Source organism: Cibotium barometz, chromosome 10 (assembly GCF_041138505.1).
Source record: "Cibotium barometz isolate CiBa-2024 chromosome 10, ASM4113850v1, whole genome shotgun sequence".
NCBI lineage: Eukaryota > Viridiplantae > Streptophyta > Polypodiopsida > Cyatheales > Cibotiaceae > Cibotium > Cibotium barometz.
This window is the reverse complement of record NC_141055.1, coordinates 12233293-12258880: the sequence shown is the minus strand read 5'-3', so window position 1 is coordinate 12258880 and position 25588 is coordinate 12233293. Positions and strand designations below refer to the sequence as shown.

The 25588-nt window shown below is 44.7% G+C and overlaps 1 protein-coding gene across 1 annotated transcript; it reads left to right on the top strand.

Annotated features, from left to right (window-relative positions):
- Positions 1–305: 305 nt before the first annotated feature.
- LOC147634560 (1-aminocyclopropane-1-carboxylate synthase CMA101-like) lies at positions 306–22854 on the top strand. Its single transcript, XM_086803667.1, has 4 exons — positions 306–946; positions 1680–1811; positions 21704–21864; positions 21997–22854. Exons 1-4 carry the CDS (start codon positions 521–523, stop codon positions 22841–22843), a joined length of 1566 nt encoding a protein of 521 aa, XP_086659793.1. The 5' UTR covers positions 306–520; the 3' UTR covers positions 22844–22854.
- Positions 22855–25588: the final 2734 nt, after the last annotated feature.

Genomic DNA, 25588 nt, shown 5'->3' with positions numbered 1-25588 from the left:
CACATTGCACAACTCGATGGTATCGAACCCAGGTCCTCTCAATGGAACTCGACATTTCTACCAACTCGCCTACGCGCCCGTGGGCTCTACGGGACAACCTCTAAGGCATGTATTGATGTATACATTTATCTTTTCTCCTTGCTTATCCACGTGTATTTTGAATTTCCTCTCCTCTCTCTCTCTCAGCTCCAAAAATAGTCCCCTCTCTCTCTCTTATTCTTTGTCTCATCTCCAATCTCTCCTCTCTATCTCTCTCTTCTCCCATCCCATCTTACAAAAAAGAATCTTAATTAAATGAATTCTGATACATGTCGGGGCGAAACCTCGGTTTCTTCTCAGACTTCACCTTCTTCTTCACCCTCGGAGTCTGAAGAAGAAGAAGAAGAAGAAGAGAAAGAAGGGCACCATAAGCCAAGATTTCTTCAAAGCAGAAGAAGAGGAAGAGGGAAGGGCACCATCATTATCATCTTTTGTGCTCAAATTAGGGTTCTCTGCAGGCCACGGTTTCTTTAAAGCAGCCATGCGCATTATCGTGCCCCTGCAAGGCGTCGTGCAGGGCCGTGGAGGGGTCTTTTGGGGCTCTGTTATTCCTTGTGCCCTCTTCTATCTCCTTCAACTCTACATACGACAGCGCCGTCCAAGCTCATCTGAAGAAGGCGATGGTGAAAACAGTGAGATTCCGCCGCCCCCTTCAGACGGTACCCTCAACCGCACAAGCTCTCAAGGGGATGTTCGTGCCGCAAACAGCGAACATTCCCCCACCCCTCGGTCGTACCTCCAGCTCAGGAGCCCTCGCCGTGCACCCTTCGTCTCTCGCCGTGCTGTTGCTGTATCAGACACTGGCGATTCGCCTTACTATATCGGCTGGAGAGAGTATTATCAGAACCCTTATCATGCAACGGAGAATCCCGATGGAATTATTCAGCTTGGATTAGCAGAGAATTCTGTAAGCGTCTGGTCTTCTTAGAGCTTTCGTGTTTTCATATTTGTAGAGCAGACGAACGCAAAGACGGCATGTGCATGAACAATCGAAACAGTCCATGTTTCCATTGCATGATTGGGGCATGGCATGCACATGTTTGTATGCATGGGCATGCATGCATTCAAAAGAGTAATGAAGGTGGTCTTTGATGAAGCAACCTGAAACATTTTTTGATAGCGAAGGCTTCTAGTTACACCGTGTCATGTTGTTGTTTTCTTTTCATCCTTTTTCATGGCCAACGTATCAAGTTACATTGCCCAATTTGGTTTTCTTGAGTTTTCTCGTTAATTTCAATGTATTTTTTTCAGCTCTGTGTGTAACGTTATCACTGATAATTCAAAGTCATTGCTATTCAAAACTTAGCAGTCTCCATGAAAGTTTAAATGGGAAAAGTTGTGTCTTTTAATATTTGATGTCAGAAGAAGAGTTGATTCCTTTATCACTCAATTTTAGAACTATTTCATGATTTACAATATTGATATTTCTTGGCAAATAACCTTTGCTTTCTTTATTAAAGTCAATCTCTTTATATCTACTTCTGCAGTTGAATATCAGATCAATAGCACAGGGTTCACAAAACATTTTTTCTTGTAGGGGAAGCACTGTGGTTAGTCATTGATGTTTGTGTAGGTTGTACAGAGTCTCAAAGTGGTTGTGGTGGATAAGAAGCTTTTTGTTTGATGCCATGTAAGTGCAGCTCTCTCTTGATCTTCTCCAAAACTGGCTGAAATGCCATCCAGAAGCTTCTTTGTGGAATGAAGGCCAGCATCTTACACTTGAAGATGTTGCACCTTATCAATACAGTCATGGAATGCCTGCTTTAAAATCTGTAAGCTGCTTCTTTCTTACTTGTTTGCTTTTAAAATGTATAGTAACCTTTTTGTCATCTTTGTGAGGAGAGAGAGAGAGAGAGAGAGAGAGAGAGAGAGAGAGAGAGAGAGAGATTAAATGCCTTGCAAAAGGACCAATGGGCCTATGAGACAAAATATGGTCACAAAATCCATGAAGTATCCTCACCATGGTATCATGAAAGTTAGAAAAAAAAGGTGGGATCCTAGTGACTAAGATAGCCCTAAGCCGAGTCCTAGGAAAAATGCGCCTAGTAACTAAGATAGTTGAGCCAAAGGTACAAGGAACAGGTGCAATGTAGGAGGATGATCATGCTATACTATACAATGATGAACAAAACCACCCTATCAAGTGCTTGTTGAGGGGAGAGGTGCATGAAGAATGTCCGTCATTGGATAAGAGAAGGTAGCCGCAAGTTCCGAGATGTTGAAGTGGTGTCGTGAGGAGACCGCCACCCGCTCACGTCAATGGCGTGTGAAGATAACATTCGGTGTTGCTTGCCCTTGTGTTACGATTTGGCCCTCCTAGCTCTATTTCACATGATGGAACCCTTGCCCAGACTCAAGACAGTTGGAAAAAGACATGGGGATAGGGACCTTAAGGTTTGTTCAAGAAAAAGCATCAATCTTGGTCCAAAAGTAGGAAAAAGCAAAAAGTCAAACTAGGTTGATCGCGAGCCAAGAGCACCATTGGCAAGAGGAGACTGAGCCGGACCAAAAAGCTAAAAACCGCTTTCCCAAAAAGCAGCTCTAGGGCCAAAAAGCAAGGCCCTGAAGCTAGAAAAGCAAAACAAGAACTTTTGACTAAAGTTGAGTAATATTTGATTAATAAAAGATAAAAGAGGAAATGAAAAGTTAAGACAAAGTAAAAGCATGAAACCTTTTGGTAAAAAGCAGGATCTTCCTCGGGTATAAAATAGGGATGAACCTCTCTTGAATATCAAGTGGGAGAGCAACTTCATCATCATCATCAAGTGGGTGAGGAGATCAAGGTTGACATGTGTGAAGATCATCATCATCATGACCATCATCATCTTCAACAAGGCGCGGAGATTATCATGGAAGCATGAAGCTTACTATCACCGTCGTACCACTGCACCTCCATAACCAAGTGGTTGTGTACGTTACCAGAAGAACAGCTGCGTGCGCCTCCTACTAGCGTTGCTGCCACCACCAGTTGTTGCCAGCACCGTCGGCCAGCTCTACAGTCTACTACTGTTCGTTGCCGCCATCTACCATCCATGCTTGGCTGCCGCCAATAGAGCTGCCGTTTGTTGTACTGGGCGCTGTTGATTGTAGCCAGCTCCGCCATCCGTTTTGGACACCTTTGCCTTATGCTTTTTGTGCCTGGCCAATGCTACCGCCTAGCTATGCTGTTGCTGTCGTCACCTACCAGCATCAGTACTTTTGCCATCGGTTGCAGCCGCCTACGCCACTTGTTGGGTTGAGCCACCAAGCGCCGCCAGCCTGTAGTCATCACTTTTTGCTAGCATTACTGCTAACAGTCGCCGCTAGCCTTTGATACCACTACTGGCTACCGTGTGGTCACCATCTGTATCGCTGCCGTTGACTATAGTGTCGCCTGCCTGAATTGTCTGCCGTACATCTGCTGTACGATTACTTGTTGATATGTACCTACTGCTACAAATTATTGTCTGTGGTCTTGATCTGAAACATATCCCTTTGTGCGGTCTCTCTTGTGGATTGCTCCGACTGCTCCTATTCTAGAATCAGGCATTGAGCTTTTTTTACTATTTCATCAAATTCTTCGACACCCTAACACATCTCTTGTGCAACCGGTGTACAAGCTTGGGAATTCTTGGATTTGAGATTTGCATTTGGATCAATACTTGGACTCGGATTTGGATTTGGGCTTGGATTTGGATACTCGATACTAGATTTGGATATTGGATCTGGTACTAGCCCAGTGAGAGCTACTTGTGGGTCATCCCTGCGTTGTGCTCGGCATCAGAGATCTCGTGCCTAGACATCGATATCGGCATCGACTTGGATATACTACATCGGCATATTTGTTTGTTTTGCATTCATTGATTGTATTGATCCTGGCTAGTGTGCTCGTGGATTGTTCTTGAATAAATTCCTAAAAGGGGGTGGGGCCTGTTCCCTGCTCAGTGTGGTGTATTGTGCAAGATCCCTATATCCTTCTCTCCCCCCCTTCTCTCTCTCTCTATCATTATCTCTTGGACATGTGGTTGAATTTGTCACGGCACGCCTCGTTGGGCTTACACCTTGAGGCAAGCCGAACAAAGTGAAGATGGAGCCTTGATGGCTAGAAGTCGTTCCACCATCCGATTCTTTGAAGCTCGCTGAAGTGCCTGATAGCTCAAGTGGCCAAACTGAGCATGCCAAAGAGCTGTGGCTTACCAAAGCAAGGAGCTTGTATAAGCCACACCTTGTGCTAGAATTTTACTCGAAGAAGAATGGACATCAGCACGTTGCTGAGTCGAAGCACTCATGGACAAGAGGTTGAAACATAGTCACAAGGAACGGGGGACGGTAACGGGGACGGGACGGGGGACGGCCATAAGTAGGGAACGGGGACGGGGGAGGGAACGGCACTCAAAAATAACTTTTTTTTAAAGTTTTTCTACTCTACCCTTATTCTACTTTGGAAGTACATCAAAATGAGCACAAATTTACATAAAATGGTAAGCTTTTGAGTCATATTAACACCGGATGGTGGCCGATTGTGGCCAGATAGCATGAGATGATTCTGGAGAAGGTTGGCACACTGCCAACCAGGCTACATGCATATGTGGTGAGTTATTATACACCTACTGCATATGGGCTGTAAATTTTGGGTCCGTTGCGGCGCGCAGTTTCACACCAGCCTACTTGGGGGAAGGTGCGGAGGGGGGCGTGAGCCCCTCTCTGCAGGGGGTCCGGGGGGGAGATGACTCCCCCCCGGCCCGAAGGGCCGTTTACACTAAAGCCTAAACTCCATGCTTGTAGCCTTGTAGCCTTGTTCTTATATAGATATTAGATAGGCAAGAGAGAGGCAAGGGCAAGTGAGAGAGAGAGAGGGGCAAGGGCCAAGCCGCAAGGGCCAAGGCCCAAGGCCCCAAGGCTCAAGCCTAAAGGCCAAACCTCAAGGCAAGAGAGAGGCAAGGCCCAAGCCTCAATGCCCAAGCCTCAAAGGCTCAAGGCCACCCCAAACGACTAGAAACGGCTCCTCAAACAACTAGAAACGGACAAAATAAACCACAATGGCTTCCTGCCGTCCCCCCACAGGGCCGTCCCCCACAACCGTCCCCGTTCCTACTGCCGTCCCCTTCACCGTCCCTTGTGAGGGACGCCTCCAGGGGGACGTCCGTCCGTCCCCGTCCGTCCCCGTCCCTGCGCCGTCCCGTTTCGGCGTCCCAGCGTTCCTAGGCTCCGTCCCCGCCGTCCCCTGTGACTATGGGTTGAAAGCTAAATCAGGGCAGTATGCCCATGATGAGGATTTTGGCAGGTTGTATGATCAGATGTTTGAGGGTCAGCGGCATGATCATTATACTCTCAGAGATGGGTTTTTGTTGATGCATGGTAGACTGTGTGTTACCAGGCAATTGCGACTCAAGGTCATGATTGAAAGTCATGCTCCACCGTATGCAGGTCATAGAGGAATTGATGCCACGGTAAAAGCAGTTGAGACTTTCTTTTATTGGCCAACCTTGAGAAGAGATGTTGATGCTTTTGTTAGGCAATGCATCGTATGTCAGAAGGTAAAGTTTGACCGTCAAAAGACACCAAGGTTACTACAGCCTTTACCTATTCCATATAGACCATGGGATAGCATTGCCATGGATTTTATATTTGATCTTCCACGGACAAACGGGCAATGATGGCATTTGGACTATCATATGCAGGTTCAGTAAGCAGGCACATTTCATTCCCGTGCGTAAGATGATCAAAGTTGATCATATGGTGAAGTTGTTCATGGCGAACATCTTCAAGTATCATGGCTTGCCTTCGTCTATCATTAGTGACCGTGATCCACGGATGACGAGTTTATTCTGGAGAGGGTCGTTTGACAACATGGGTACAACTCTCAAGTTTTCATCTTCATTTCATCCACAAACAGATGGTCAATCAGAAGAGGCTAACTCTACAGTGTTAGATCTTCTTAAGTGTTATGTGTCAGAGCACAAGCAACAATGGGAAAAGTATCTTCCTTTGGTGGAGTTTGCATATAATAACACCGTCCATACCTCGACGGGCAAGGCGCCTTTTGAGATTGTGGAAGGAGGGAAGAAGGTACCACCCATTTTGCACACAAAGGATAAGATCTTTGAGGCTGACCATTATGTGGAGAACGTGGATGAAGCTTATCGGAGAGTTAAGTTGGCACTCCAGAAAACTCGGCAAAAGCAAAAGAAAGCCGCAGACCAGCACAGACGTGCATTAGAGTTTGCATTGGGTGATTGGGTTCTTTTGCGATTTGAAAAAGCTAGGCGCAAGAAGATGAAGGGTAAACAACGCTTATTCCCTAAGTTGAGCATGCGCTATTATGGACCTTTTCAGGTATTGGAAAAGATTGGTGAGGTGGCCTATCGCTTGAAGCTACCAGATCACTGGAGGATTCACAATGCATTTCATGTGAGTCTCCTTAGACCTTTCCGTGGGGATGTGCTTGAGGATGTATCAGATGAGGCTCAGCCGGAAGTTGAGGAACTTGATGAGGTTCTTATCCCAGAGCAGATACTGGCACATAAGGAAAGAAAGGTACGAGGTAAAGTTTCCCGTCGCTATCTTGAGAAGTTCAAGAACTATTCACCGATGGATGCGAAGTGGATGGAGGAAGGTGACTTAACAGATTCACCTCAGGTTTTGCAGCTTTATCTCGATGCCTTTGAGTTGGAGCCGACTCTTGTTGTGGCTCATTCAGGTTTAGCAGAGCATGGGTCTGGAGCATTGCCTGATGCTCAAGAGGGGGGTAGCACCTCCACTCCCTTGATACAGACAGGCTCAGATGACATCTAGAGGTCGCTTGGTGCAGTTTTTTTCTCACCCGAAGGTACTGATGGCTGACAGTACATGTGTTTATGGGACTTCTATGATATATGTGTACTAGTCACATTGGATGTTGTGGTTATGTATGGTTCACAGTGGTATACAACTTGGACTACTGATGGCTGACAGTACATCTGTTTATGGGACTTCTATGATATATGTGTACTAGTCACATTGGATGTTGTGGTTATGTATGGTTCACAGTGGTATACAACTTGGACTACTATTACACCATTGGTTTGCAATGAATGTTGTTACATATGCATGGCTTAGAGAGATTGGGACGCTGATCTTGCCATATTGTACATTTCACTTTGGCTATTTTGCTGTATCACCAGATTGCAATCGAGGACGCTTGCCATTTTTCAAGAGGGGGGTATGTCATGACCCTGTGAAAATGGAACAGCACAAGTGTGGGCATGGTGGTTGGTGAGCAAATAAATATTAAATGATTCATATTTGAGTTGAGACCAAATTCATGGAACAGCCAGATGTATACTCAAGGCTGCCCTGCTGAATTGTCTTGGTTGACTAGAGGGAAGCACAGTGTGTTGCTTTTGTGGGACACAGATCTGTGTGTGAATCCTCTGTGCTAAGAGATCTTGAGGGCTGCCAGATTGGACATGCAGGTTTTCTTTCTTGGACTGGCTTTGTTGTACTCAGTTATACATTTCATTGAATTTGAATAAAGAAATACCGAAAGGGGCGCCAAGCTTTGGGGCCAACAGGTGTCGATTTCCTTTCAGTTTTGGGGCATTTTAGCTCCTGTTAATTTCGTTATTTATTTGGGCTACAATTGGAAGGGTGACTGCTAGTCTACCGCACTTTGGTTTCTACCAGAGGCCGGTTTCAAGTAGCCCTCCTTCCATAAATATCTTAGGTCCCTTTTTAAAGTTCATTAAAGTTTCTAAGGGCCACTTATGCCTAGGGGCCACCCAAGGTTAAAACATTATAAATATTAAATCCCTTGGTCCCCCTTCACACTTGGGGATGTCCACACATATTACTATTTGTCCGGGCACCCAAGTATGAATCATGAAATATTTATCTTGCTCACCGACCACCATGCCCACACTTGTGCTGTTCCACTTTCACAGGATCATGACATACCCCCCTCTTGAAAAATGGCAAGCGTCCTCGATTGCAATCTGGTGATATAGCAAAATATCTAAAGTGAAATGTACAATATGGCAAGATCAGCGTCCTAATCTCTCTAAGCCATGCATATGTAACAACATTCACTGCAAACCAATGGTGTAGTAATAGTGCAAGTTGTATACCACTATTAACCATACGCACCCACAACATCCAATGTGACTGGTACACATATATCATAGAAGTCCCATAAACAGATGTACTGTCAGCCATTAGTACCTTCGGGTGAGACAAAGGTGCACCAAGCGACCTCTAGATGTCATCTGAGCCTGTCTGCATCAAGGGAGTGGAGGTGCTACCCCCCTCTTGAGCTTCAGGCAATGCTCCAGACCCACGCTCTGCTGAACCTGAATGAGCTGTAACAAGAGTCGGCTCCAACTCAAAGGCATCGAGATAAAGCTGCAAAACCTGAGGTGAATCTGTTAAGTCACCTTCCTCCATCCACTTCGCATCCATCGGTGAATAGTTCTTGAACTTCACAAGATAGCGGCGGGAAACTTTACCTCGTACCTTTCTTTCCTTATGTGCCAGTATCTGCTCTGGAATAAGAACCTCATCAAGTTCCTCAACTTCCGGCTGAGCCTCATCTGATACATCCTTAGGCACATCCCCATGGAAAGGTCTAAGTAGACTCGCATGAAATGCATTGTGAATCCTCCAGTGATCTGGTAGCTTCAAGCGATAGGCCACCTCACCAATCTTTTGCAATACCTGAAAAGGTCCATAATAGCGCATGCTCAACTTAGGGAATAAGCGCTCTTTACCCTTCATTTTCTTGAGCCTAGCTTTTTCAAATTGCAAAAGAACCCAATCACCCAATGCAAACTCTAATGCACGTCTGTGACGGTCTGCTGCTTTCTTTTGCTTTTGCTGAGTTTTTTGGAGTGCCAACTTAACTCTCCGATGAGCTTCATCCATGTTCTCCACATAATGGTCAGCCTCAAAGATCTTATCCTTTGTGTGCAAAAGAGGTGGTACCTTCTTCCCTCCTTCTACAATCTGAAAAGGCGCCTTGCCCGTCGAGGTATGGATAGTGTTGTTATAAGCAAACTCCACCAAAGGAAGATACTTTTCCCATTGTTGCTTTTGCTCTGACACATAACACTTAAGAAGATCTAACACTGTAGAATTAGCCTCTTCCGATTGACCATCTGTTTGTGGATGAAACGAAGATGAAAACTTGAGGGTTGTACCCATGTTGTCAAACAACCCTCTCCAGAATAAACTCGTCATCCGTGGATCATGGTCACTGATGATAGACGAAGGCAAACCATGATACTTGAAGATGTTCACCATGAACAACTTCACCATATGATCGACTTTGATCGTCTTACGCACGGGAATGAAATGAGCCTGCTTACTGAACCTGCATATGATAGTCCAAATGCCATCATTCCCTGTTTGTGTCCGTGGAAGATCAAATATAAAATCCATGGCAATGCTATCCCATGGTCTATCTGGAATAGGTAAAGGCTGAAGTAACCCTGGTGTCTTTTGACGGTCAAACTTCACCTTCTGACATACGATGCATTGCCTAACAAAAGCATCAACATCTCTTCTCAAGGTCGGCTAATAAAAGAAAGTCTCAACTGCTTTTATCGTGGCATCAATACCTCTATGACCTGCATACGGTGGAGCATGACTTTCAATCATAACCTTGAGTCGTAATTGCCTGGTAAGACACAGCCTACCATGCATCAACAAAAAACCATCCCTGAGAGTAAAATGATCATGTCTCGCAGACCCTCAAACATCTGCGTACTGCTCTTTCATCTCATCAAGCTCATGATGATAAGCAAGTGAAACTGTTGAGACCTGTGACTTGTGTGACAAAGCATCTGCCACAACATTCTTTTTGCCTTCCACATGCACAATCTGGAAGTGGAACATAGACAAAAAATTGACCCATCGCATATGCTTCTTAGAAAGTTTAGTTTGCGTGAGGAAATAACGCAAGGTCTGATGATCTGTCTGCACAGTGAAATCAGCCCCAAGCAAATAGTGTTTCCATGTAGAAAGAGCATGAATTACAGCCAACATCTCTTTCTCATAAACCTGCAAATGCTTCTCGGCATTCTGTAATATACGACTCTCATAGGCTATCACATGTCCTTCCTGCATGAGAACTGCCCCAATGCTGTTTCCACATGCATCACACTGGACAACACAAGCCTTTGGAGATCCGGTAATACCAATACGGGATCCGAAGTAAGCTTTTCTTTAAGCTTTTTAAAGGTTGTAATTTCCTGATCAGCCCATCTAAACAGAGTTGCCTTCTTTGTTAAGGCATGGAGGGGCGAATCAATCTCAGCAAAATACCGTATGTACCGCTTGTAATAGGAACACAATCCCAAAAAGCTGCGTACATCATGCACGGTCCTCAAATCTAGCCAATTAAGAATTGCTTCCACTTTCGAAGGATCCATACGGACTCCATGCTTAGACACAATATGCCCCAAGAAGTGTATCTCTTCCAAGAAGAACTCACTCTTCTTGCCATTAATGACCAGCCTATGCTTCCGAAGTTCTTCAAACACAATGGCCAAATGCTTCCTATGCTCCTCCTCAGTGTGTGAATGCACAATCATATCATCAAAGAATGTGCCCACAAACGCTCTATGAGGCCGGAAAATCCTGTCTATCATCCTGTTAAATGTGGTAGGCGCATTTGTCAAACCAAAGGGCATAACTAAGAACTCATATAGCCCAAAAGTGGTCCGAAATGCTATCTTATGTACACCCTCGGGTCTAATGCGTATCTGATGATACCCGCTTTTCAAGTCTATCCGACTAAAGACTGTTGAGCCCTGTAAGCGGTCCAATATGTCATCGATCCTCGGAATAGGGAATCGATTCTTGATGGTATTCTTGTTTAGCGCCCTGTAATCTATACACATGCGCCAAGAACCATCTTTCTTTTGTACCAAGAGTACAGGTGAGCAAAAGGGTGATGAGCTAGGCTGAATCAACCCTTTATTCAACAACTCCTGTACCTGACTCATAATTTCTTCTTGTTGGGCTGCACTAACGCGGTATTTGGTGGAGTACTCCTCGGAATTAGATCAATAGCATGGTCTTCTGGCCTTTCCGAAGGAAGTTCTCCTGGCAATGACTCGGAAAAGCAAGCTTGGAACTCACGCAAGAAATCAGTCGTGTCTTTATCTAACATAGACAAATTAGATTTAGACTCATCATCTTTTGCATCCTTTACAAAAATCAAGTACGCGGAAAGATGCTTTTTCATTACTGATGAAATTGCCGAAGCTAATACAATAGGAACAGATTCTCCTTTAAGCTTTACATCCAAAATATGCTCTTTCCCTCTCTGAGTCAAAATAATCTTCTTGTTGTATGTATCCACCACCGCATGTACTCTATGGCACCATGGCATACCCAACAAAACATCACATCCATCAAGTGATGAAGAACTCCTCACTGTCCACATAACCCTGCACATGAAGCGTGAGCTTCCCAATAATAGGAGTAACGGGCTCTGCATACCCAGGACAAGCCATATTAGCCTCATACAAAGGCGCCATCTCCTCTGCACGGATCCCCAATCGGCCAGCCAAATCCGGTGAAATAAAGTTAGCTCTAGCACCTGTGTCAAAGAAAATCAAGGCATTTTGATCCCATGCCCTGCATAACTCAGTCTCTTCACCACTTGGCTGTTCCCCAACCAGATCAAGAACTAACCCTGCAGAAGGTTTTGGTTTCTTAGACTTGGGCTCCCCTTTAGTGTCAGAGTCCTTTTGGGACTTACGCTTGGGATAGTTAAAAGACATATGTCCCTCCTCTGTATAGTAAAAACATTTCCGAGCATCCATCAAAGCCTGTCTCTCCTCAGGAGTTCTTTTGGGCATTGGTAACTTCTTATACCGCTTCTCTGTAGACCCTTTTGCATCACGCGAAGCATGCCCTGACTTTTCAGATTTCTGGCTTGAGCTTTTACTTCCTTTAAATCCAGATGAGACCCCAGTGAGTAACGAATTTGCTGTCATAGCATTCTCTATCATCTACGACATTTGTTACTCGAGTCTTTATGTAAGTCACGCACTTGCTTGGGCAGCCCACAACAATACTTCTCCACCTGCTCAGACAAAGGCACTCCACGATAGGAAGTAACTGGGAGTAAAGCTTCCCAAAACTTCTTATTATAATCCTCAAGATTTTCACACTTTGATGTATCCAACTTGTGCCATGCTGTCATTACATCCACCTCGAAAGTAGATGTGAGCCATATGGAAGAGAACACTTGCTTAAACTATATTCAATTAGACGGTGCTATGCCCTGTAGAAGAAGGGTGGACCACCACTGCAATGCATTGCCCTTGAGAAAAGTCGTAGCTTTTCTCACCTTAGAGGATTCCGTGTAATTACCACGAGAAAAAGCAGCGTCAAACTGCTGTAAAAAGGTAAGTGCCTTTAGCTTATCTTTGGCCCCACTGAACGTGTCAAATTTCACTGTAGCTCCCCCTTCCTTATAATCCTTGCCTTACCCATAGGCGTTAGATTATCGTAAGGAAGTGGCTTCACAAGATTGCTACCCCCGGCATTCATGCCCATCATAGGATCAACATTACCAGTTCCCACACCGGGCATTCCATACATTCCAGCCATGTTTCCAAACATAGCACTATGCATACCGGGCTGCATGCCCCCATACATGTTTCCTTGCATTCCGGCCTGCAAGCCCCCAAACATGTTTCCTTGCATTCCGTACTGCATACCACCATACATGTTCCCTTGCATACCAGGTTGAAAACTAGCTCCAAAATTCCCTGGAATACCCATGCCTCCCTGAGGATAGGAACACAGAGCCACCACCAAAATAGCCTGGATGCATAGACTGCTGTGGAATAGATGGCTGTCCGAAAAAGGAACTCTGTGAGTTTGCACCAAAAGTGTTTTGCATGTTTCGAAACTGTCCAAAAGATGGATCCTATGGGAAGGCACCACTATTGCCCTGAGGGTTCCTAGAACGCACTTTCTTCTTCTTCTTCTTTTCAGGCTCAGAACAGGATCTCATAAATTCAGCAAACTTCTCACTTTGAGTGAGCTGCATAAATACATCTATTACCCTTGCCAAACGATTTTTAAACTGAGCATCATCTTCCTCTTTACTAGGCATATCTTCTGGTTGTGTTACTTCCTCATATTGTGCATCTACTGCAGCCTGTTCTCCTGCAAGAATATCCTCAGATTCATTTCTCTCAAGAGAGGCCTCTTGCTCTTCCTCTTCATCATAAAAATATTCATCTTCTGTGTCTGACATGTTGCTGAATTTTTTTTTTCAGCAATGGCTTTCCTCGAGACAACCACGAGCTCACCCCCTTAAGAAAGTTGATGATGGGTCCCGGCAACGGAACCTTGAAACCTACCTCTGGTAGAAACCAAAGTGTGGTAGACTAGCAGTCACCTATCCAATTATAGTCCAGACAAATAACAAATGAACAGGAGCTAGAATGCTCCAGAACAAAAAGGAAAATGACACCTGTTGGCCCCAAAGCTTGGCGTCCCTTTCGGTATTTCTTTATTCGAATTCAATGGAAAGTTTAACTGAGTACAACAAAGCCAGTCAGGGAAAGTAAACTTGCATGTCCAATCTGGCAGCCCTCAAGACCTCTTAGCATAGAGGATTCACATACAGATCTGTGTCCCACAAAAGCAACACACCGTGGTTTCCTCTAATCAACCAAGACAATACAATAGGGCAACCTTAAGCACGCATCTGGCTTTTCCATGTTCATGGCTTCAAACTCAGCCTAAATACAAATCCAGTGTCCAATCTGTGTTTCCACCCTTCAAATTGCCATACCCCTCCTCTCACAAAGGGCCAGAAGAAACAACTCTGTAGTAGCAGACATAAGCCAGTGGAAAGAAAGAAAGAAAGATATGTTCAGAGTTTACCAACTGTTATGTGCACTTCTGCACCGGAGGGATTGACCGTACCAGTCTGTACTTGCAGCTGCCTCAGAACTGTACTTGCAACTGTCCCTTTTGATGCGCCGCTTGTGCCCTGATGATGCGTCGCCTGTACCAGCTTTACAAGACTGAACTGTCCCGCTTGTACTTGCAGGATTGGAGTATCCGCCTGTACCTGTCCGTATAGGTCTGCGCCTGCAGCCGCCTGTATGATGCACTGCACCTGTCCGTACAGGTCAGCGCCTGCAGCCGCCGCCTGTATGATGCACCGCCGCCTGTACCAGCTGCACGGGACTGCACTGAACTCGTCTGTACATGCTGGACAGAGCTGTCCTTATCCGCCTGCACCTGTCCTTACAGGTCAACACTTGCAGCCGCTGCCTGTACCCTGGTGATGTACCGCCGCATGTACCAGCTGTACGGGTTCTCTCCACGCAGGCAACCAGCTGACTCCTCTTCTTCCAAAAAGCAAGTGCCCATAAGAGAGAGAGAGAGAGAGAGAGAGAGAGAGAGAGAGAGAGAGAGAGAGAGAGAGATGGAAAGGAGGCGTGTACTCCAAAAGTGGAGTAGCCCTCCTTCCATAAATATCTTAGGTCCCTTTTTAAAGTTCATTAAAGTTTCTAAGGGCCACTTATGCCTAGGGGCCACCCAAAGTTAAAACATTATAAATATTAAATCCCTTGGTCCCCCTTCACACTTGGGGATGTCCACACGTATTACTATTTGTCCGGGCACCCAAGTATGAATCATGAAATATTTATCTTGCTCACCGACCACCATGCTCACACTTGTGCTGTTCCACTTTCACAGGGTCATGACAGCCTGACTCACCTCCCAACCTTGACAATCGTGGGCAAGCCCACAAGTCGTGGCTGGCTCCACCGAGCCACGAGCTGAGCTAACTAGATGGACGTACCGACCAATCTCTACCTCATGACATCCCATACCGCCACGAAGCTACCCTCGCGGGCCTCGAGATTGCAGCTGAGGCGACATCTCTTCGTTATGAGTTGCTAGCTAAGTTGCCCCCTTCTCACCTTGAGGACCACAAAATCGAGCTTATTGCGGGTGCGGAGCCTTCGAGTTATGCCCTGTGTTGGATGAGCCACAGCGAGCGTACGGAGCTCAAAACCCTATAAGAGGATATGTTGGCCAAAGGCTTGGTTCGGCCGAGCCCGTCTCCTTTTGGCGCCCTGGTTCTTTTGGTCAAAAACAATGGGAGTATGCGCTTGTGCGTGGATTATTGAGCGTTGAACATGCTTACCACAAAGAACAAGTTTCTTGTACCGCAAATCCATGATTTGTTGGATCGGTTGGCAAGTGCCAAATGATCTAGCAAGCTGGATTTAAAGTTAGGGTACCATCAGGTAAGGATTCACTCTGACAATATTCAAAAGATGGCGTTCATAATTTCTCTTGGACTCTTTGTATTTCTAGTGATGCCTTTTGGGTTAACCAATGCCCTGTCTACTTTCAACAGGATGATATTGTGTGGGGGAATTAGGGTTAAGTTAGAGTTCATGTGGGAGACATACACAGAGAGAACAAGGGAGAGAGAGAGAGAGAGAGAGAGTTGTGGGGATAAGTCAACTCATAGGAATAGCATGAGTGTGTGACTCCCCTATCACACATGTATATTGCACTAGTACACATAGTGCACTTAGTACATTAAAAGTACTAAGCGTACTATGTACTATAACTTATGGGCTTGTACACACTATAAGGGTGGGCATAGTGCCTTTACCCCAACAACCTCCCACTTAAAGGCAAAGTGCCCTTAAGTAAAGGAAAAGAAAAATCAGCATGTACATGATAATATACAAGGCCATATCAAGGCTGAAAATGGCCTCATCCAGTGTCTGCAATGAGCAAACCGCTCTGGAGGCAAACTCTTCGTCAACAGATCAGCCGGGTTGTCATCCGTATGAATCTTAACAAGCTGAATTTGCTTGTTCTCTATCACCTCTCTGATGAAGTGATACTTCACATCCACATGCTTCGTCTTTGCATGAAAGACAGGGTTCTTTGCCAACTGGATGGCACTCTGACTATCACAATGCAACAATGGAATATCCCCTGTATAGCCCAAATCAACTACTAACCGAGATAGCCATAATGCCTCCTTGCAAGCCTCTGTGGCTGCAATATACTCGGCCTTTGTAGTAGATAAGGCTGTGCACTTCTGCATCCTGGATATCCATGACACAGCACCTCCTGTGAATGTAAACACATAACCGGTAGTAGACTTCCGGTTATCTGGATGACCGGCATAATCCGAATCCGTGTAACCATGCACTAATGCATCCTGTTTGCCAAAACAAATGCACAAATCCTGTGTGCCCTTCAGGTATCTCATGACACCTTTCACTGCTTCCCAATGCTTCTTGCCAGGGTTGGCCATGTATCTAGAAACCACTCCCACTGCAAATGCAATGTCCGGCCTAGTAGCAACCATGGCATACATGAGACTGCCACAAGTTGAAGCATACAGAATCTTGGCCATATCACCCTGCCACTATCTGACTGTGGGCTGTCCATAGCACTGAGTTTCACATATGGAGGCAAAGGAGTACTAGTCTTCTTCCCCCCGTCCATATTGAACCTCTGCAAGACTTTGCCAATGTATTCCTTCTGAGACAAATACAACACATGCTGATTTCTGTCCCGAAGTATCCGCATACCCAAAATGTGATTTGCATCACCCAAATCCTTCATATCAAAGGTTTGATGCAGCCTCTGCTTCAAAGCATCCACAAAAGCCCCTTGACTGCAAGCTGATTTCTGAGGATTCAAGGCATAAATGTCTTGCCTGCTGCTTTGCCAAGCTTAACAAGCATAGAATCTTGAAAAGCCCCTTGATTTAAGATCAATTTTTGATCATACATGGTACATTGACGCACATGAAGGCATCCAGAGTGTTCACGATGCTTCCCCCTGGCCACATATACATCCAAATAATGAAAGCCCCTTGATTTACAGGCACATTGAGTGCTTGTAAGGCATCAACACATTATCCACAGCATCAACTGCGAGTGCCTGCATGCAAATCAACCCAATCGGCACAAAAGCCCCTTGATTTGCACTGCAATTTGCTGCAATTTTGCCCAAATGTGCGATTTCTCACATCATATAGCATGTATGACTGCTTAATTGCACAATTACATTAAAAGCCCCAAATTTCGACATCCAATTTCTTGCAAATTGATCTTGATTGTGACCAATGTCACCCAATTTTGCCAATTTTGCTCAGAAATTGAGCAATTCGGCACCTGTACCTGCTCAATTAATGATTGCACCTGCTCAATTGCAAATCCCAAAAAAAAAATTTGAGGCAAATACCTTGTAATTTCTGATTTTTCTTTTTGTTGCAGGAAAAGGGGTTGAATTTGGTGCTGCTTTGCAGAAATCTGATGCTGTTGGAGGGCTCTTCAGGCGTGCTGCAGGAGTCGTGGAGAGACGAGGAGCGAAGGTCTTACGATTTGAATCGCAGTAAACCTTTGTAGTCGGGCAGGTGTTGAATCGCCGTGGGGAAGGTGACGAGCAGCGAAGGGCCTACGATTTGAATCGCCGTGGGGAAGGTGACGAGCAGCGCTGCCTTCGCCTAGTGACGAGGCGCCCAGTGGTTCGCTACTTTCTTCGCTCGACTGCCTACCAGCTGCCGCCGACTCAAATCAGCGCCGTCTTCGCCTGTAGCCTAGTGGTGCTACACACTTCGGCGCTTCTTCTCCTAGGTTGCTGTAGGCGCCTGACTACTCCGCCTGCCTTTGCTTGTTGTGCGCTGGAACTCCCGCTGGAACTCCACGCTTCGCCTGCTGTACGCCTAGCGCCAGTCTACACCCAGCGCTACACGCTTCTTGGATTCAGCGCTTCAGTCTCCTACCTGCTGCTCTCAATGAACATAGTGGCCTCTGCGTTTCGTGGCATGGTGGTGGAGACTAGAAGAAAACTGCCTCCAATACGCTCTTGTAGCAACATGGGAATGCACTCTCAAATTAGAGGAATCTTGAAACCCTAAAACACAGCCTGCTCTGATACCAGTTGTGTGGGAGAATTAGGGTTAAGTTAGAGTTCATGTGGGAGACATACACAGAGAGAACAAGGGAGAGAGAGAGAGAGAGAGTTGTGGGGATAAGTCAACTCATAGGAATAGCATGAGTGTGTGACTCCCCTATCACACATGTATATTGCACTAGTACACATAGTGCACTTAGTACATTAAAAGTACTAAGTGTACTATGTACTATAACTTATGGGCTTGTACACACTATAAGGGTGGGCATAGTGCCTTTACCCCAACAGATATTTAGCATTTCTCAGCCGTACTTGGGGATCTTTATCATTGCCTTTTTGGATGGTATTCTCATCTACAATACGTAGGGTGAGGAGCATCGTCGACATTTGGCGCAAGCTCTCCGGTTGATTAATGAGCACAACTTGAGACTTCATCATGCGATGCAACATTTTTATGGCAGTCCGTGTTTATGAGACTATATCATGAGTGTTTTTTGGGCAAGTACACAAGGTACTAGACTCAAAAAGCTAGGTTCATCGACATTAGTACTCTTAGGCAAGTAAATGAAGCATTAGTCTCTTTGAAAAGTAGGTCCTACATACCATGTCCAAGCTAGAGTGAGTTAGCTAATATGGTTGGATGATGGTTTCCATGTACTCCATCATTTCTTGGAACTACTCTAGTTGATATTGTGTTAATTCTTTCTATCTTTAGTGGTGCACATGTCCTATCTGTGGAGGCAAAAGGATGAAAGGACCAGATGTACAAGAGATCAAAGCAAAACAACATAGCATGAAATAGGTGAGTGAGTCTGTATATAATGGTGAGTGAACATATGTACAAGAGCCCTCTAATGTGAGGTGACTCTGAGTAGAAGAAGTCCAGTGCAGAAGCAAAGACGATGTCGGAGCTGAAGCACGGTCGGTGTCGAAGGCTCGCGTTGATGTGAGGCAAAGGCACTCCGTGAGGTGGTCGGTGTCGAAGGCTCGCGTTGGTGGATGCAGAGGCACTCCGAGGTGGTGGTGACAGCGGAAGGGATGCAGACTCTGGTGACAAGGGTGCTGTGGTACCTGAGTGATGATGAAGAGCAGAGAGGGCTGCTGTCCCGAGTGGTGCAGGCTCTGGTGACGAGGGTGTTGCAATACGTGAGTGGTGGTGAGGAGCAGAGAGGGGGCTGCTGTCCCAAGGTAAACTGAAGAAAAAAACAATGATAAACTGTAGCAGAGAGTGGGCTGCTGTCCCAAGATAGGTATTGATGATAAAACGCTGAAGTGATGTACTGTGTAGCAGAGAGTGGGCTGCTGTCCCATGAGCTGAGGAAAAACGTTGAACGCCTCTACTGGAGTAGAGAGTGAGCTGCTGTCCCAAAGTGTGGCCTAATATAAAACGCTGATGTACTGACCTGTAGCAGAGAGTGGGCTGCTGCCCCAAGGTGTGGCCTGATGTAAAATGCTGATGTGCTGACCTGAAGAGCCGATGATGATGAAGCAGATGATGTGCAGTCCCTGGCAGCAGCAGCAAGAAAAGAAGCGGTACCGAATATGTCTATGAAGTGGTACAAGTGGTGACGTGATGAGGCAAGGCTATATATAGTGTGTGGGGCTGCTGGTCGGCCAGGCTAAAGGTTGTCGGCCAGCAGCAAAGACCCACAAAACATGAAATAAAACCTAAAAATCCAAAAAATACCCTTTTTAGGGCTGGATAAAATACTGTTTTCACACACCCCCTCTCAGGCCAAAAAGGGGACCATGACAGAAGATGATGATGGATGCGAGGGTCCCACACAGACACATTGGCAAAAGGAATGTATCCCCCCTTTGGATGCAAAGTCTGATAAAGTGAGAGAGAGAGGTCGTGAAGGAAAAGGTAGTGAAGGTGAGTTGATGTAGATGGGTTGATCGTCTCCCAAAGTGAGATCTTGAACAGGGCTTTCCTTTGAGTAAGAAGTCCCATTCCCTGTGTGGTCCAAATCAGAGGTTTGGAGAATCAACTTTTGGTGAGAAGAATTGGTCCTCCGGGAGTGCGGGTAGATGATCCATGTTGTGTGCTCTCGAGGTCTTCAATCCCTTTGCTCACGATATGTTTGATACCATGTGAGGGCAAAAGGACGAAAGGACCAGATGTACGAGAGATCAGAGCAAAACAACACATCATGAAATAGGTGAGTCTATATATAATGGTGAGTGAACATATGTACAAGAGCCCTCTGATGTGAGGTGACTCTGAGTAGAAGAAGACCAGTGCAGAAGCAAAGATGATGTTGGAGTTGAAGCACGGTCGGTGACGAAAGCTCGCGTCGATGTGAGGCAAAGGCACTCTGTGAGGTGGTCGGTGTTGAAGGCTCGCGTCGGTGGATGCAGAAGCACTCCGAGGTGGTAGTGATAGCGGAAGGGATTCAGACTCTGGTGACAAGGGTGCTGCGGTACTTGAGTGATGATGAAGAGCAGAGAGGGCTGCTGTCCCAAGTGGTGCAAACTTTGGTGACGAGGGTGCTGCAATACCTGAGTGGTGGTGAGGAGCAGAGAGGGGGCTGCTGTCCCAAGGTAAACTGAAGGAAAAAACGATGATAAACTGTAGCAGAGAGTGGGCTGCTGTCCCAAGATAGGTACTGATGATAAAGCGCTGAAGTGCTGTACTGTGTAGCAGAGTGGGCTGCCGTCCCATGAGCTGAGGAAACACACTGAAGTCCTCTACAGTCTACTGTAGCAGAGAGTGGGGTGCTGTCCCAAGGTGTTTGCTGATGTAAATGCTGATGTGGTGACCTGAAGAGCCGATGATGATGTGCAGTCCCGGCAGCAGCAACAGCAGTAGAAGTGGTACCGAATATGTCTATGAAGTGGTACAAGTGGTGAAGTGATCGGGCAAGGCTTATATCTAGTATGTGGGGTTATGGGTCGGCGAGGCTAAAGGCCCACAAAACATGAAATAAAACCTAAAAATCCAGAAAAATACCCTTCAGGGCTGGATAAAATACTGTTTTCACACACTATCAACTACCTTTTGGTTGTAAAAATTCTTTCTATTTGTTATGATCGCTTAGTGCTAGGCTTATTATGGATTGAGTCTGCCTTGCATCTCCGGAGCTCTGACACAAACTTAGTACACAGATCTGTATGAATGTATGCTCTTATGTGTGTGTGCGCGTGGGGGCTGTGTGTGTGTGGGAACATATATTGATACCAAGTTTTACACCCACTATTGGGCACTGATGATGTTAGTGGGGATGTCATAGTATCTAGTACATACTATGCATGACGGAGTTGATGGTTTATTGTCTTGTGGATGACTACCATGAGGTTATAAATTGCACTTTCTTATAGGGTGAATTTGGGAATGTTCCTGGATTCATCTAGGTATATATGAGTTAGCTTGGTAACCAAATGGTGACAAGTGGTTCACATGTCTTTGCAGCCTTATTGCCTTTCCATGGATTCAAATGGCAAAAGATGTTGGTGGTATGCTCTTGAGGCTCGTGATAATTACTTTGTCCATGCCCACCTCCTAATCTAGTGCTTACATTTTTTAATAAAGTTTTACATTATGATCATCTGATCCTCAAAAGGCTTTGCTTGTGGATGCTTCTCTCCACATATTTTAAACATGTGTAATAGACATACAGTTTCCTTGTTTTGAGCTGTTTCCTCTTCCTTAACATGCATCAAAAATTTAGATGAGAGTGCTCAATCTTATTGAGGGGTTTGTAAGTGTTCCTATCATCACATACTCGCACACCTACATTGGTGTATTGAACGTTCCTTTTTCTTGCAGGTCCTGTCTAGTTTTCTGGAGAATCTCATGGGAGGGAGTATACCTTTTCATGCAGATAACATTGTGCTCACAGCTGGAGCAACTGCTGCACTTGAAATACTGGCCTTCTGTCTTGGGGAGGCAGGAGATGCATTCCTTGTTCCATCTCCATATTATCCCGGGTAGGATGTGAGAAGTTTTATATAGATCCACATATGCACGCGCACATGAATGCGCGTGTCTAAATTGAAGCTGATGGTTTGTGCTTTTTTAAAAACCTAATGAAGGTACATTTCTTTTTCAATCTGGTGTAGGTTTGATAGGGATACAAAGTGGCGGAATGGAATTGAATTGGTGCCAGTGTACTGCCCCAGCAGTGAAGGTTTCACTATTTCAAGGACGGCTCTTGAAAAAGCTTACAATCAAACCCATAGACGGGGCACCACAGTGCGTGCCCTGCTGATCACAACTCCCGGAAATCCTGTGGGCAATGTACTAGATGCTGACATGTTGCGGTCTGTGTTTGATTTTGCAAGGGAGAAAGGAATTCATATAATAAGTGATGAGATCTATGCTGCTTCTGTCTACAGAGGTGAATTTGTGAGTGCTGCACAAATTTTGGCTTCTGGTGATTATGATTCTAGTCTTGTGCACATAGTCTATGGATTGTCGAAGGATTTTGGGATACCTGGTTTCAGAGTTGGACTTATGTATACAACAAATGACAAGATCTTGGCAGCTGCCCGGAATCTTACAAGGTTTTGTACGGTCTCGTCACATACTCAAAGGTTATTAGTATCCTTACTTCAGGATGAGGATTTTGTAAGGAGGTTTTTGGAAGAAAACAAAAGAAGGTTGGGCAACCGGTACAAAGTGACTTTGAAAGGCTTGCAAGAGGCTGGCATTAGTTGTGCGGATAGCAATGGTGGGCTATATTGCTGGGTAGATTTAAGGCATCTGTCGATGTCATCCAATTCAGAGGGGGAGAAAAATCTTTGGAAAAAGCTGCTGTATGAGGTCAAAGTCAATCTAACACCAGGTTCTGCTTGTCATTATCCAGAGGCAGGATGGTTCCGCCTTTGTTTTGCTAATGTAGATGACCAGACTTTGGATGTTGCACTAAAACGTGTTTATATGTTTACAGAAGAAATGAAAAAATAATACCCAGATTTTATTATTGTGCATGGAGCCATGAGTCTCTGCTTTGCACTGAGCTCATGTATAGCAAGGAATTAATAGCCTTACATCAAAGCGTTTGTACTGTCAGTTACGGTTTCGACAGTGAATTCTTTCCTTTTTTGCCGTATATGCTAGAAAGCATGGGTCTACTCACACCAACCGGTTAATACTACCTAGAAATTGGTGCATGTGTCACAGGCTCTCTCAGACACGCACACAGACAGAGTACGCATGCAGAGACGCTTAACAGACAAGATTATGTTGGTTTATTGCATGAGATTGATATATACATAAGAGGGGTTGTAACTGCTTCTGCATGCTGTTTGGGCATAATCAGGCGGAAAGCCCTGATTGGGCTTACACCTCAACACTGGTTGCTACTGTGTAGCTCGTTCTTGTTTCGTTTGGTTTGTGTGATTGTCCATCTTCAAATCTGTCATTTCCATTAAGGTGGTGAGAGATTTTTGGTCATGCTGAAGTCAATTTGAGGCGGAGCCTATTCATATATATCACCCTTATTGAGATAAAATCAGGGCATTCTTTATTTACGTTCCTAGGCCGGGTTGAGGTGTCTTCTGGACTTCTTTAGTGATTACGGGTTTGAAGCAGTTTTCATCCTATCCTAAACCTTTGGAAGCACGGGTAGAAAGGGGCTTACTGTGTTTCCATTTGTTTGTTTTCTGAGAGAGGTTTTATTTCACGCTTTTTGCATCTTTGACCTGTTGACTAGTGCCTTCCACCAGTGGTGCTCCTGTAGAATTCACATCTAGAGTAGCCGATTGTTTTGTTGACTAAATGCAAAATAATTGAAGTGCTGTTTTTAGAATTATTTACTTTGAGTGCAATTGGACCTGAATTAAAGTTGATTGCTTCTTGAGGTTAGTGTAATGTTGCACACAAGTCTTGTGATAGTAATATTTTGGGTGATGCACGTGACATTTTTTTTTTCTGGAAAAAGCTCTTTATGAGGTGAAAGTCTAACACGAGGTTCTACTTTTTGATTCCAAAATAAAATTTGCTTTTTTAACAGGTACCTTGTGTCTGAAGAATTGAATGTCTCGGGAACCAGTAGTTGATTGCTCGTAACAGTATGAGTAAATTTAGAACACGAGCATAGCACTTATAGTTGAGTTGAAACTTTGTTCCATGCCTTGATTGAGACAACTTTCACAACTTTAATTTCTTGCTAGTTTTGATATCTCTACTAAGCTAAAGTAAACCTTCAATTTTTCCAAAGTGCACTCGCATTTGCCTATTGAAATTTCTAACTATAGAAAGTTGTAAAATTCCTACTCAAAGCATCGATAAGCATCTTATATCACAGATAGCATGTGAAAGATGAAGAGGTGCATGGGAGGTTTCTTTGTTTGCTTGCCCATTGAGCTTACCTAGCTTGTGGATAGTGGTACTACTTACAAGTGCTCCAGAAGCCTGATTCGCACCTTGAGCTTACTAAGTGCTCCACAAACCCGATTTGCACTTAATTTTCTCGAATAGAATTAAAAACTATTGATTGGAAATTTAGGTGCCCTTACAGAAATAAGCTCATTAGTAATAAATATCAACAGATCCTTCTCTGTACACTGAAACTGTGAGTGTGAGAACTCCGAACTTTCATAGATGGGGATTCAAAAATTGTATTAATTAAAAAATTGGGTATAGCGTTATGTGCTTCTAGTTTGCTTTGCTTGCTCTTTTGCTTGTATGGGAGATAATCATAATAGAAGGTTTATGTAATGTAAGAAATTATGTGTTTGGTTGTATTATGTAAGAAATTATGTGTTTGGTTGTATTACACATGCATATGTGGGATGAGGGCCTAAGCACACGATATGGAACATAGGACTTGGGTTTATGGGTAGCCCATGTGGGAAAGGTCCTAGGAGTAAGTGACTATATAAGTCACTTATGGGATATAGTGTGTACATCTTTGATATCTTTTGATACATGACCATTTTGGTTCTCTCTTTGTCTAGAGCAAGCTTCCATGGCCTTCTTGGCTATTGCCTTAGGATGGTGACCTACACCCATGCCTACTTTATACCTTCAGTATTGCCTTAGGATGATGATCCACACCCATGTAGTCACTCTATGCCTTGAGTGGCCAACCTTCTTGCGGTTTAGTTAATCCGTTGTGGAGCAATTTAGCTCGTACAACTCTCATGATGTGGATGTAGGTGGTCTCTCTTATTTTTAAGTTCTGCTAGCCATAAGCACTCTTGGACTATTGGCCTTAAATTTTTAGAAGCAGCATGGAAGCATTCTTATTTAGTAGGCACTCATTAATTAGTATTTACACTTTGGCCTCTCATTTTGAAGTCTTGCTTAGTAGTATGAAGGATTCTCATTTAGTAGGCACCCTTAGACTAGTATTTACACTTTGGACTCTCTTTTTTAAGGCCTTAGTAGCATTTGTGGAAGCATGCTAGATCCTAGGTTCAAACTTGGGTGCATGTGTATGCTTTACGAGAAAAAGAATATTTTCACTTTGATGTTGTCCTTGTCATACATGGTTTATGCTCATTAGATCAAAGGCTTTATTATAGGCTTCTATGTTCTCTCCCTTATCATACTTGTTCAAAATGAGACTTCTTGCATGTAGTAGGTGCTTTGTGCTTATTAAGAGCCAAGCCCTTCCAAATGCATTGGGAGGCTGCTGTGCTTGTTCTAAGGTATATATTTAAGTCTCAAACTTTTGACAATTGCTTGGGAGACAAGAGGATGCAA